The sequence below is a fragment of the Scomber scombrus genome, chromosome 11, assembly GCF_963691925.1.
Source record: "Scomber scombrus chromosome 11, fScoSco1.1, whole genome shotgun sequence".
In the NCBI taxonomy this organism is placed as follows: Eukaryota; Metazoa; Chordata; class Actinopteri; order Scombriformes; family Scombridae; genus Scomber; species Scomber scombrus.
In genome coordinates this window covers 11,867,906-11,883,001 of record NC_084980.1, presented here as the reverse complement: position 1 = coordinate 11,883,001, position 15,096 = coordinate 11,867,906, and the positions used below count along the sequence as shown (strand labels likewise).

The 15,096-nt window shown below is 40.4% G+C and overlaps 1 protein-coding gene across 1 annotated transcript; it reads right to left on the bottom strand.

The window, feature by feature from the left end:
- Positions 1 to 13: 13 nt before the first annotated feature.
- LOC133990292 (AP-2 complex subunit mu-A-like) lies at positions 14 to 14,091 on the bottom strand. The gene is made up of 13 exons (XM_062428561.1): positions 13,772 to 14,091; positions 12,191 to 12,312; positions 6,985 to 7,250; positions 6,386 to 6,468; positions 5,419 to 5,424; positions 5,124 to 5,259; positions 4,201 to 4,345; positions 3,847 to 3,864; positions 3,192 to 3,311; positions 2,942 to 3,077; positions 2,731 to 2,828; positions 2,400 to 2,511; positions 14 to 1,188 (listed from the first exon to the last, which is right to left on the bottom strand). The coding sequence occupies exons 2-13, from the start codon at positions 12,262 to 12,264 to the stop codon at positions 1,054 to 1,056; spliced, it is 1,329 nt and encodes a 442-aa protein (XP_062284545.1). The 5' UTR covers positions 12,265 to 12,312; positions 13,772 to 14,091; the 3' UTR covers positions 14 to 1,053.
- Between the last annotated feature and the right edge of the window lie 1,005 nt (positions 14,092 to 15,096).

Below are 15,096 nucleotides of genomic sequence, written 5' to 3'. Positions count from 1 at the left end.
CACAGAGGGTGTGTTTGGTTACATAGTCAGATTTTATTGGACAGAATGGTCACCAGGGCTACAAACATGAAGAAGCAGACAGTGACGAGGCAAACACTAGGGGGAGACCTCACCTCACTGCAAATATACATTTCCCAGGGCCTGATCTCCCAAATGGTTCTTTGTAATAAAGTAAATGCTACACTGAGAGACAGTGTGGTAAAAGTTGATCTAAGTGCTTCAGATGCTTTCAGGAAATGTTAAAAAAAAAAAGAAGTCACCACTAGCTTATCAGGATCATGGTCAAACCTTAAGACTGTCTGGGATGCTCTCTGATGTTTAGCTCTGACCTAACTGAACGCTGGTAGAACTAAGTGGAAAATTGGCAGGGGGAAAGTAAACGGTACAAAAACAGTTCAGTCATCGTATAGTAATTCTATTGTCTTTGAAGCAAATGTACTTTCTCCTCCTGCTGAGTGAGAAAGCATTTCTGAAAACAGATCAAATCAGCCCACAAAACACAATCAGACAATTTGAAGGGTAGACTACTGAGACAGAGGTTCATATACAAAGAACTATATTGAGATTTATCAGCTACTAATCATTTTACTGGGGATCATTTTAGGACTATGGGTATTCTATGGGTAACTGGAGAGTCAATAGTGGAACAATAACACTGAATAAACACAACAGAGTCCCAATTAAAGACACAAAAGGTGTCTCTGCCTGGTCCTCTCTGCCCCGGTCCCCCCCCTGCATCGCTCGTCTCTTTCTTTTGGACACCAGTTGGTTTACAGGTTTACTCATCACTACGAGATATACGATACAATGGTTCACATTTTTGCATATATCTGTGCATTATACCATATTTACTTTTTTATGATGTAAATTCAATCTCCAACACCTAGTTAGGAAGGGGTGAGGGTGGGAGGGGCAGGGGGGTGTAGTATGAGAGAAGCTATAAGGATCGAGGGGAGGAGAGACGGAAGGAACGGGAAGAAAAAAAAAATCTTAACAGGATAGATGGATAGAAGGGAGGAAAAGTGGTCAGGTTGCCGCCTGGCGGGGTTTACTTTAGCAGCGCGTTTCGTAGATGCCGGAGCGGCCGATGTACCGCACCCATTTGATGACATCGTGGTCACTGTAATTGAGCTTGGACTCAAACACCTTCAAGTAACGCACCTTGAGACCAGAGGGAGCGAAAGGGACCTGTAGAGCAGAGATGAGAAAGGTTAAGATGTGTCTGGGCATGCTGGGAGCTGTAGGCCGCACAGGTCGCTGAGCAGGAAGTTTGTGTGTGGGTGTGGGTGTGGGTGTGTACCAGGTATTCCTCATGTTATGGGGACTTGTCACCCTTATGGGGACAAACATAAATCTTTAATTTTAGGGTGAAGACTTGGTTTTAAGTTAAGGTTAGTTCAAAGTTATGGTTACGGTTAGGATAAGTCTCCAGGAAATGAATGTTTGTGAATGTTATGTCCTCTGAAGTGATCGAAACGTAACGGTGTGTGTGTGAGTGTTTATGTGTGCGCATGTCGTTCTATCTTGTGAATACATTTCTGTGTTGTGAGGACATTTTGGGAGTTCCTTACATATAGAGATAGATATAGATAGACTTTTACTGTCATTGTACAGACACCTGAACAATGAAATTAAAAAGCTGTAGCTGAAGGTGCTTTTAGACATAAATAACATATGAAGTGCTCCACATAATAAAAAAAAATAAGAAAAAAAAGAAAACATGAATAGGAATACACAAAGTAATACAGACAAAGCTACATGATAGCTTTGTTTTGCACAAGCATCCACAATATATTGCACATCCCTATGTTGCAAGTGACAAGAGGTAGTTAAAGGGAAATCTGAAGGTTAAGACTTGGTTTTAAGGTTAAGGTATGAATTTGGTTTAGATTCAGTTCAAGGTGAGGGTTGGGTTTAGGCCTTTAGTTGTAATGGTTAAGGTTAGGGTAAGGGGCTAGGGGAAAACATTATGTCTTTGACTGTCTTCACAAGGATATAAGTGTGTTTGTGTGTGTGTCTATGTGAGGCAACAGTAAGAGGGTTGTGATTTGCCTGACTGATATGGGATCACATTTAATCTATAGTTCATTTATATGGCTGCCAACTCTGTACAAAGTTCCCATCAGCTGTGCACTTCCCTAACAGATGGGTCTCATAATTGAATCGGGCAGAAACGTGATCAGGAAACCTTCTGGCAACTCATTGCCTCACAGAATTGGAAATGAGTTTCAGTCTTAGATAGTGTTACACCAGCCTGTAAGTGTGAGTGTGTGTGTGTGTGTGTGTGTGTGTGTGTGTGTGTGTGTGTGTGTGTGTGTGTGTGTGTGTGTGTGTGTGTGTGTGTGTGTGTGTGTGTGTGTGTGTGTGTGAGAGAGCATGAACTGTTTGTGCATTCTGACCTCAAAGTTCATAGAGATGGGAGGCCTGGCCCATTTTTTCTTGTCGTTGGTCGGCAGCAGCTCAATCTCAGCACTGATCTGAGACTCTTTCATCCCAGCCATACGTTTGATCCTTAACACACACACAAACATAAAGAAGTTATGTAGTATTGTACTTTGAGTCAAAAAGAAAAATTACTAGGAGAATTATTGCCTCACAACAAGTGAGAAAACGGTTTGCAATAGAGAGGAGTGTGTGTGTGTGTGTGAGAGGTCAAAAGAGAAGAGGGTTAATCATTAACCTGACAGAGAGCATAAAGGAGGAATTTGATTATACGTCACTCATACTCACTTCCAGACAATGGCGTTCTCACTGGCCTTGTACTTGGCTTTTCCCTTCATACAAATCACCTGCACACCGCTTGTGTTGAGGGGCGTTGGGATACGCACCTGAGGAGTTGATAATGAAGATGTGAAAAAGCTTTAATATGTGTCATAAGTAGAACACAGACCCACACAGGCTGTTTGATTTTATCACCAGCTTGACTTTAATAAGAGCTCACCTCGATCTTCTGGGCCAGCAGCGATGGCTTGAAGTTGGACTTAATGACCACCTTTACCTCCAGTTTAGTGCGGCCGACCTCCCTGACAAGAGGAATAACCCGGAATGGCAGGATGATGTCCTTAGTGGTGCGATACCTGCAAGCAGGGAGAGGAGAAAAATGGTTAACATCATTTAAAAAAAAGGAAAAAAAGCAGAAGTAATTAAAAACAAAATCAACTTTAAAAGATTTCAAATATCCACAAACTGACCTCATGAGCTCGTACTCTCCATCAGGGGGGATGAAGCTGATGCTACGCTCCGAGTCGAACTTACTGAGGCGCACACACTGGTGGAAGGTGCAGTCGTCAATGGCTATCGACTGCTTCCCACTGACAGGAGAGAATTTAACAGACACAGATGATGAAATATTATTATTGGTTTATTATCAAAAAAACGATCTAATAACTATGGTACTAAGTTTACTACTACTCTCCCTCAATTAATGTTCATAATTAAGAACAATACGACTACCAAAAGGGACGTGGCGGCTAGTTTGGGGACATAAAAACCTTGTGTTGAGGTTAATGACACTATTGTGCAATAAACAAATCACAGTCCCTGTTAGGTGTTTGGGTAAAGGGTTAAAAGTCAAGCCGGTAGGTGTGGTGTAATAAAACAAACCAACCTATCTAACAAAGAGGGAAACAACCACCAGGCAGAACAAGAGCTAACAAGGTGTATTTGGTCTGTATTGAGTGTGAGGGGAGCAACAGTGCATGAGATGTACACACTCACAAAAATGTATCTTTGACTACTGGATGTGCTAAAGGGCTCAGACAAGGTGCGTTTATTTATGTATGTGCGTATGTGCGTGTGTGTGTGTGGAGTAGCAGCAGAGGGTGAGGACACTTGTCAGTACAGTACCTTCCTCCCCCTAAATCACTGAGGTACAGCACATAGAAAAGAAAGAGAGGGAAAGAAAGGAGAGATGCATTCGAAGGAAAGAAAAATTAAAAAAATAAATTTTAAAGCTGGTCTTGTTGTAAACAACAAGACAACAGTCATCACACAGACACGGGGCTAACAGACAAGGTGGTCTCTTCAAATTTAACTACAAACTCAACGACTTTTTTTCTTTTTAAGTTGGAAATATGAAAACAATCAGGAAACTGAAATACAAATCAGCTAAATGATATTCAGTCTCACTCATCAAGATATAATTTTTCACATATTTAACTTGCTGTCTGCTGATGGCTGCTAGTTGAATCACAAACTCACCTCTTCCCAGCATCATCAGTTCCTCCACCCTTGCCCTGCTTGTCGATGACAATCTTGTCGTTCATGCCAAATTTGCACTCAGGCATCCCGCTCAGGTAGCTCTTCATCACTACTCGGCCCGACACGTGAGCGCTCAGGACCTGGCCTGGTTCGAGAGACAAGAACAAACTGTTCATAGGTTGTGGGTCAAAAATTGGCCTGGCTAATGTTGCAGTTTAATTCTGCTGAACACGCTTCATGTTTTCAATTTCAATGATGATCCCAACGCATTAATGTTACCAAAACACAAGGTTGGACATTTTTTTTTGCTTTTTTTGTTGTAGAAACTTTTTTTTTTTTCATACAATTAGTAACAATTCAATTAATTCAATGGTGTTAAAAGGGGCAATACTTGGAATTATTATTAACTGAATTTGCAGTTTTCCATTCTGCATATTATGCACTATTACGAGTCATTTCCTACAGCTGAAACTAAACTCTCTGCACAAGAAAAGGTATTTATTAGACTTTACGGTGATATTTAAAAACTGTTTCCAAGTTAAAGGATTAACTTTCAGTCTAAAACTTTAAGCCAATATCAACAGGTCCTTGAAGTCCTCCACAAAAAACAAGAAAGAAGAAGAAGAAAACCAATCTCCCTGAGCAACTCCGTCTACTCGGGGAGATTGTTTCATGTGATTGAAAGCTCCTTGTAATTAGACTGTTGTGTTAATCCCTGGCTATTAATTACAAGACACATTAATTGGTGGAGAAGGCCTCAGACTGCTAGTGCTAAGAATCAATGACTCCAGCTCAACTTCTGACAAATAAATTAGGAAATAAATTAAGTCAGGAAACATCTGGCTCTTAACCACTGAAATATTACTTGACGTTCCAGATAACAAGACATCCATGTTTTGTTTAGTGAGGCTACATGAACAGACCTTGTGGTGACATGAGCAGGTTGACGCTCTCCAGTACATCCAGGAAGAGTTCATTGCGGCGATACTTGATGCCTTCACGACGCCAGCCGATCTGCCCCGTCACCTGGCTGGTGATCTGAGACTGTTCCTCTTTTGTCTGCAGGACAGAGAGAGAAACCTTATAACAACCCGGCAGAAAGGAGAGGGCTGACAGACTGAGAAAAGAAAAACTGCATTGAAAGGAGATCTTTAGCACTACAGGGAAGATAAATATGACAAGGTTCCACATGAGCGTAAAATGACTGTTGTTTATTACCTGGTGCTGAATTAGGAAGAGTCCAAGACCACAGATGTTGGAACGTTCAGAGAAAAAACAGAACAATAAAAAGGAATCATCACAAAATCAGCAAATACTATATCATACATAAACCAGAGCTAGAACAACAGAGTTAATTTTGCAGTATGATGTGAATTAAATATTTATATTTTCCTACACAATACATAGTGCAAACTATAAATAATGTCAAAATGTAATTCAATTAATTTGTAAATTGAATTAAAATTTATATTTTTATCAGCTAAACACCTCTGCATTATCAAAACATAGCCTGCACCAAAGCTTTGCTTTGATGGTTTCTATTATATGTATTATTTATATATCTCCATATTTTGCTGTATAACAGTGATTTGCAGAATATCCATGAGGAGACAAGTGTTGCTCTGACTCAGTGTAATTACATCACACTGCCAGTAACTGGCTGTTTGTGCTGCTCGAGTGCAACAGAGCAATCTCCAGTGTAGTGTTGAGTTTATCTGACAGCTGGTGCTCGCAGTGTAACGTGTTGCAATAAACAAAGGAATGGAAATTGATCATGTCATGTATTATTGATGCCATCCTATAAAAATGTCTTGATCCACCTAAAACAGATCAAGCAAATGCTCATAAAACAACTTAGTTTTTACATTACTAACAAGTGTTAGTAACATAGTTTGTCCTTGTTCCTGTACAGTGAACAAGATGAAAAACTATTAAATACAACACTCAGTATAACAGGATACAGTTTAACAGCACCTTAAACTGCAGAAGTCGAGTCAGCACATTTCAGCAGTTTCAGCAAAAACTGAACATGATAAGCTTCATGGACAAAGGATTTATTGCAGGGCTGCTGTACTGGTGCATTAGCTTTGGCTAATAAAAATGGCAACAGATTGTTGAACATTTTCTTCTTTAAAGCACAATTGCACGTAATTACTAGATATGAGGCTGCACTGGTGTCACTGACCTGTCCCTTAATGCCCTGCTGGGTGATGAAGGTCTTCAGAGCTCCGGTCTCTGAGTTCTGGGGATAGCCAAAGTCCAGGATCTCTGTATGAACAAACACAAACAGTTAACTGTCGGTAAGAGATAAGATGGGTAAGAGGAAGAAAAAAAAACTAGGACATGTGGCAATGGAAAGAACAAATGTTGACTGAGTGACATTACATTAACAAACAAAGCCTGTGTTTGATGTGAGATGATGCAGCCATGTTCAGTCTGCTTTGCACCCATTCAGACCACACTGTTGACACATATTAATCCATGGTCACCACTGCTACCATACTTCCATAAACATCACTGCTTGAACAAGGAAGAATAGCTCATGCAGTACTGATTAAGAGATCATTTTGCTCCCTTATGAAACGTTAATGCAACAACTTACAATCAATGCCTTGAATTTGGCTTTAAAAGGGCAGGACGTCAGTTATAACAATTCTTAAAATCTGTATTTTCAGAAGAGCAAATCTGACTTTATTATACCATCCAAATGTGCCCAGTTCTCTGCTGGACAGATTGATTTCACATACACATACACACACACACTCTCTCACATTCTCTTCCTACCATCGAGCAGCTCGTAGATGAGCACAAAGTTGTTCTTGATGTTCTCCTCGCTGATCTTGCCAAAGTAGGCCGTCATGACGTCGCACATCTTGTAAAGGAACTCGAAAACCATGGCGGCGTTGACATTCTGCTTGGTGACGGCTGCCAACCAGATGTTGGAGCGCTTGACATGAAAGAAGCTGGTGCGGGCAATGTTAGTCACCGGGGACCGGACCTGCTGCCGTGCATGGATCACATTTACACGGAACGCATCAACTGCGTTGCGCCTGGAGCGTGAGAGAGGAGGACGAGACGGAGGGAGAAAAAGAAAAAGGAGACACATTTATGTCAAGAGAATCGTTCCAGTTTTTAAAATAACAAAGGGGCTGCTGCTGAGACTGTTTTATCCAAACACTTTGATATCCAGTTCTGCAAATACATAACATCTTCCGACCTCAACAATGTATTCACCCATCTCACAGGAATCAGGAATCAGTAATAATATAAACCAAATGAAAAAGGACACCTTGAATTGGTGCACTTTAGTTGGTGAGAAAAAAAAAAGGAGTGTTGCTTAGTGTAAATGCTGATAATTACCAGGAGGGAGGGACAAGCCTCTGAGATTAGCATCAGAATGGACTCCATGGGAACATAATACTGTTTTAGTCATGCATGATCCAAACCTGATCTTTAGTTGGACCATTTTTTTATTTAAGACTGTTAAAGTCAGTGAGACAAAGTATACTTTAGCCTAGCATCAAGATCCTTTGGCCTTGTTAATGTGGCTTTATAAATAACAGGGCTTAGTGCAGAGGATGCAGCCTGTTCTGACAAGAACACCAAATCCTACTGAGAAACACCTACAGCTCTGTTTCCACACAAACTGAAGCCCTAAATGATATTTAGATTAATGTCTACCTTGTTACAACATATGACTTTTAAACTAAAAGCCAACACAATATGAGCTGCAAGTGTCTACCTTAAAAATGTAATGTCTCCTATTTTTGGACAGTACCATGCAGATAAATGAACCAGAGATGCACAGTACACCTGGCAGCCTCCTTGATATTACTGCATGTTGTGAGACACAATGTCTGCATAACAACAAAATCTATGTTTGTGTCTAGGTTTTGTTTGTTCGGAAATTTAGTGTGTTGGAAACAACTATCGTCAAGGGCAAAGGGAAGTCAGTCTAGGAGGCTGTCATGATGCACGTCTTATCCATTAAAGGATGGTTTCACATTTTTTTAAAGTCTCTCTAAGTCAGGTGCCTGAATGAACATTTTTGTTGCTGTAATTATTCCTGCAGTTCGCACTGACCATTAAAAGATCCCTTCATAAAGCATTTACAATGTAAGTAATGGGGGCCACAATTAATGAGCCTTACTTTTGTGTGAAAAACGTATTTAAAAGTTTATCTGAAGCTGATATGAAACTTCAGCGGTCCAAATGAGTCATCTAGATATCATTCAACATTACAGTCTTTTTAGTCCCTCTTTGTATTACTGTACTTCTACTGCAGCTCAACAGGGAAATACAAAGAGAATCTGATGCTGAAAGGTTTGAAATTTGTCATATATCCATTGGATATGCCTAACTCAGACTGCCTCATATAAGCTTCAGATCAACTTTTAAATACATTTTTGCACAGAACACACTGTGGATTTTGTCCCTCATCATTTACATTGAAGGCACATTTAAAGAGGGTATTTTAATAGTCAGTATGAACAGGAGGAATGATTACAACAAGGAAAACATCTTTCACTGTTCATATGGACACCTGAGACCTGACGGACTTGTAAAATTGTGAACCTATGCTTTAAGATGCTGCCTTATCACAACTATCACTGTCTTGAGAAGTATTTTGACCTTAACCAAGACATTTTAATCACTGTTTTTTCAGAACAGTATTGAAAAGCATTTAAGATTCGAATGAAATTAAAAAGTCAGCAATAAAACTTTACCCTCGTCCAAAATCATAGTTAACACCAGTGTATGCAACTTAATTCAAGGCCCGGTTCTACAAATGATATCCTATGAAAAATGACTTAAACCATCTCTCAAAAGCAATCAGGGTAGAAACAAAGGATGCGAGGGCTGAATTAACCATCATATCCCATGCTCAGACTACATGCTTAGACGCTGGTAGAGCTGTTTGTGAGCAACAATATTCACTAAAAGGCTTCTGGTAAAGACAGACCAATTGGTTTACGGCTTTTTGGTTGAATCCTGCACTTCAGTATCTGTTTGGCTTATTTACCGGTGTAATATGACAGGTGACTCATGCTTATAGGACGTTTACTGTGGAATCGATGGGCATGCAGTTTAGGATTCAGGGGTTAACTGATCGGTGGCCATGAGAGGAAAGGGTCATGCTTGTTAGTTTGGAGCATCTCTTACCTATTCCTACAGGGGCCAAGATGGACAGATGGAGGAAAATGGTGATACAGAGGATAGAGAGGAAAAGAGGATGAAGTAAAAGGAGAGGAGAGAGACAAAAATGCACAAGAGACATTTTCGTGCATCATGTACACAGACAGAGTGAGTAACATGGTGTTTAATATGACGCCCTCATTGTCACTGAATCGGGAACAGTTTAGCATCATTATATTGTTCTTTAAAATCTATGTTGTGCGCTATAGTTACAGCAACATAGCAAATGCATATTAATTATTTTGTAAATACAGTCAATAACAGCTTCATTATTTCAAGTGGACCATGTTCTGTTTCAGATGAGGCTAAAAGCTCTCTGTTGCATTTTAAAACAATTGCTGTCAACACAACATTATGATACATACACGGCCGGCATGAGAGCAACATAATGTGTCTGGTTTACTTTGCGCTGAGGCAGCAATAAGGAGGATCACCAAAAAGTAACTGATGCTGGTGACGTCAACAAAAAAACACAGTCACAGTGGAGATGAGTGGGTCACAACAAACCATATGGACTTCTGTAAAGGGGGTTTGACTTTCTGCTCAACACAAAATGAAAACTGTGGTTGCAGTCTGAATGACGTTCACTGTTTTCCTCTATTTACGATGTTTAAATAGGAAAAATGGAAGGTAGCTTTGAATTCAGTTCCTGTTTCACCACATGGGGTTGTTTTCTGTACATTTTCAGATGCTTTGTTGAACCTGCTGTGAGGTGGTGTCTGAGAAGGAGAGCAGCTGTATCTGTGATACTGTGAGACAATAGAGGAGCAATGACTGAAAATAAAGCAGCCACAATGACATTACTGATTGTTGCCTTTGAACAGCACAAAAAGGAGGGAGGGATCCTTGAACATTTATGTTTCTCATTCCAACAAAACATACTCAACCTACAGACCTTCAGCATTTATTTATTTTAAACTGATAATTCAATGGTATAACTGAACAGCTCTAAAATCTTGCATATGTTATTGTTTCTGCCCTTTCCTATTGTCTTGCTAAACAAATATTTAAAAATGTTTTAAGTATGCACAAAAAACAATCTACTGACCCAGCATGCTGCTGTGCACCCACAAAACCAACACAATGAGAGCACAAGCAGATCACTTATCTCTTTTTGTTCAGCCAAACCCATCTGTGAAAACCTACAATTCACTGGACTGCTGTCACTTGTAGCAGGATATCTACTGTCACCACAACCCAATCACACAATGTGACTTGGTTTACACACAACAGAATATGATAATTGGGTGCAATCAGGCAGACTAAAATATCAACTGAATCCCATAAACAGTGTGTCAGAAACAAACACACTAAGAAGGAAGACAAAGAGCAAATACAATCCAGTTTATAGAGAATATGCTTCTGGCTGTGTGTACGAGTTACTGTGTGTTACATACTCATTGAAAAGGCCCTGACACATATGAACTTTGACCCACATTTTGTGTAATTTTAAAAAAAGGTTTAGCATATTGCTCCTCAGCTACCCTGGAAATGACTCATCTATATCTTTGGTCATTGATCTCAGGCAGCTGGAACAATTTTCCAAACAGGCAATTATCCGTGCGGCAGTATTTGACTGAATAAATGAATCCAGTGTGGTGATGATGGAGGACTTGTGTGTGATGGGTTCCTGTCTAAACTAGGTTAAACTAAGCCATGCTTCTTTTCCAACCAGACAAAAACAACAAAATAACACAGGAGCAGGTTACAGCGGTGGATATTTCACTTCAACATATGACAAGAGCATGATAAATTGTACATTTGCTTGCTTCCCATTTTATTAAAATGTTATGTTAGAAATCTACAAGCTATGAATATGCAACGCTGGCTGCCTCCTGTACTTTATGAGCCTGGTTTACATGATTACTGTGTTGTGTGCTTGTAAAGCTGCATGTACTGTTTGATTTTGAATGTACTGTCTTGTCTGTTGTTCTAAAGTTACGATTATAATGTCACCTTTATAGACTTGCTTTATCATGTATGATTTTTAATGTTTCAGTGTTGTCTGTCTATAGTGTCCTTGTTTACCTCGTTTATTTTAACTTTTTAACTCAGAGTCTGCTGATGAGAATTAGCCATTTAGCTAATTTTGGCACATTTATATCATAATGACGTCATCCAGTGTGCACTGTCCCTATTAAATGATTACAGATGTTAACAAATATACATAAAAAATATCATAGTCCTAAAATGTGGTTGCCAGTGGAAAGAACATCAGTGCTTGTTATCAGTGTGCTTGTTATGAGAACCTCTTTTACATGTGGTATTAATTACTAACTTGAGACTTGTGTCAACATGGAGGTCTGTTTGGAATAGCTTTCCACGAAGCTACACATAGCCCTTTAAAAAGAAGGTGTGGTTTGATAAGGACAAGTGAACCGAATCATTACCTCACACAACAGGGAGACCACTGATTAATAAGGTGATGGTTTTCCTGAGTGTACGTTATTGCATTTGTGCATAGGTGATTCAATTTTGTCCTTTGTTTATTGGGAGAATCACTGCATATCTGTGTGTTTTCATATGGAATTGTATTTCTTATAACTCAAATTTACATCTTTTGTATAAAAGGGACAAACTGTAACCTGAGAGTAAGCAACACGTTCTGAGTGTAATCCTTTTTTTCCACACATTTTACGAGGCTACTACAGGCAAGTGTGAACTTCTTAGCAAGGCAGAGGGACATAATCCATAATCCTCAAGGATCAACACCAGTTTGACCTTGCCAACACTCAATCAGGACCTTGTCACTTACATGTAGTCCCCCCCCAAAAAACTTAAATGTGAGACGTACCCTATGTCATCTCGGTAGACCCGGGAGATGAGGACCTCCCCCTTGTGGTTGTAGATAAACAGTCCTCCAATCATTGTGGCTGCTTCTCAGACCCAACCGGCCATGGTGAATCCAAACCCCGCCTGAGAAGAGACAGGAATGGAGTGAAAGAGAGGGAGAGAGAGATTGCAGGAAGGAAACAGGGAAAGTAGAGTGGGGTGATAGAGAAGTGAAAGCAGTGAGAAGTGAGGGAGTCACCACCAATACAGGGAGACGTTTGTCCCTCACATCCGCCTTTTTCTGTTTCTCTGTCTCACACACACACACACACACACACACACACACAAACAGATACCACTATATTGCCAGTTGGATCTATCTTGCAGCTGCCCCACTGTGGTGACTCATTATTGTTACATGCAAATGCACACATACATTAAAGATCAGTCCAATACAAGTTAAAAAAATACAGCCCACTATTGCCAGTCACACCACAGTCAATTCCTTGTTTTCTTTCCAAACTAAGATTAACAGATTAGCAGCCACCAGTTTGGAGCAGGATGCCACCAGGTAGCCAGCTTCAAAGCTGTTGCCTTTTACTTCCAGTCTAGATATGATCACACTAAACATTGAATGCAACGTTGAATAAAATCTAAAAGACACCACACTTCATCCAGAGGCAGGTGATAGATAACTGAATGGTTTATTATGACTCAGGAAATCATAGTATTTCTTTACTCATGAATGAAGCTTCTGGAAAACAAGGGATGAAGGACATGCTTGACATTCCTTTAATTTCAAGCTAAGACAAGAGGCCAGACATCTAAAAGACACGGTGCTCAGAGGAAGTACGCGACACAATCACACGCTTGTTCTACTAGAAATATATCTCCATCGGGACACTACCGTGTTTGTGACCGAATAAACCGAGACATGAGCGGGTTTAATCGCCCTTTTATTGGCCCAAGTCAAGATGTCTGCTCACTCAGGCCGTTTCCCTAACGTTCATCAATTTTTCATATTTTCTCAGTCGTTCCTCGACGCATACACTTGACGTCTTGTTTAAGATATTCTTAAGTGGCCACTGCATATATGTGAGGATTGACCTTCAGATAGGATCAAAGTGATGGAGGAGAATAGACCAAGAGATGTAGCTAGCTACTTTAGCTTACGATAGCAGGCTAGCTTGCGGTGTAAAGTTGGAGCGAAGCAGCGTCGAGCCGTACGGGATTTTAAATGGACTTCCGGTGAAGAGGACATCAAACCCTTAAGACTTCCATTTAACTCAGGGTGTTGATAAGCATAATCAATGTACAAACTAACGATTTTAAATATCAGCGCCAACGGTGTCTCCAACAATGTTTAATCGTTTTATAGTCTGCAAAATTAGCACGCTGCATGCTTTTATTGCGAAAGTAAAAAACGCCTCATTTCCGTTATCGCACTGGCTACCGCTGGGTGTTCGACGCCAGTTAGCGGAGCAGCAGCTAGCAGTGCTAACATTAGCATCGCCCACGAATGAAATAGTTTCACCGGCTATCCGAAACGGTTACCGGGGCTACACCGAGACACAATTAACCGTGTCGACTGAGGTGAACTCACCCTATTTCTCTCACGGACGCCACCAGACTTTCTCTCCCCCGCTTCAGCCTCGGGTTTACGCTTGTGGATCCAGCAGGTTCCCACTTCTCACCCCTTGCACAGCCGCTAATTCAACTCCTTCCTCCCGGTCCTCTGATAGCTGTCAGCTGACCCGCCGTCCTTACGCGCAACCGTCCACTGTGACAGGAAAAGGCGCGGCTGCAGCGATGTGTAAACCGCACCCAGGCCTTGTTATGATAAGCAACATAGACTACTAGTCAATTATTATTTGTTTAATGGTAGTATTAATGGCTGCAGGTGTGGAGGATATATATGTAGGATATATAAGGCAGCGCGTTGACCTAGTTTTCCTTTTTTTAAATGGACTTGGGACCATGTTGGCAAGTGTCCAACTTGCTCAATAAAATATTCTTGAGTAATACACAGTATGAGGATGGGTAGCTGATCTGCACAAACAGCTTCAATGAATGAGAGAAAGCAAACGTTTCCCTGTTGTGTTTCCTTCGAACAAAGTGGTTATGTGGATGGTCTTGTTTTATTCTATCCTGCAGAGTCTACCTTATTCAACTCTACTTTTTTTTTGGTCCAACCTGAATCAAATCGCCTCTCTGCAGGAATGTTTCTCTCATCCCAACCACAGGAGACACTTTGCATAGGGTCATTCAGTTCTGAGGAAAATGTAAGTGTACACAGGCTGATCTCTCTCACACACACACACACACACACACACACACACACACACACACACACACACACACACACACACACACACACACACACACACACACACACACACACACACACACACACACACACACACACACACACACACACACACACACACACACACACACACACACACACACACACAGCATAACCTTCGCATTCCTGCTCTTGGACTCTTAAAATGCAAATATGACCTCGGGTACCATGAAAAAAAGAAAAACTACTCATACTGGTTTGCAAATTTCTTCCTTGCAAACATATGCACACAAACATACACGCACACACACAAAAAAACATCACACGGAGCAGTAGAGTTAAGTCATAAAACTATATTTATAAATAAAAAGACATTTTTCCTTGATAAAAGAGTAGTGTGAAAGACATGGTAAGAATTTTTTTCCACTATACAATATCACAAGACAGAGACTGAAAATGCTCTGGTTAACAGATGAAAATGTAGTTATGTAGTGTAAAAATGACTCTTGAAGCTGGATGTTTAGCATTGTAAAATGAAACTAGTTGTGACCAACTACATATTTAATAAAACAAATGTATTCTTACAGTAAAAAGGACTGTGATTCTCTTGCACTACATACAAT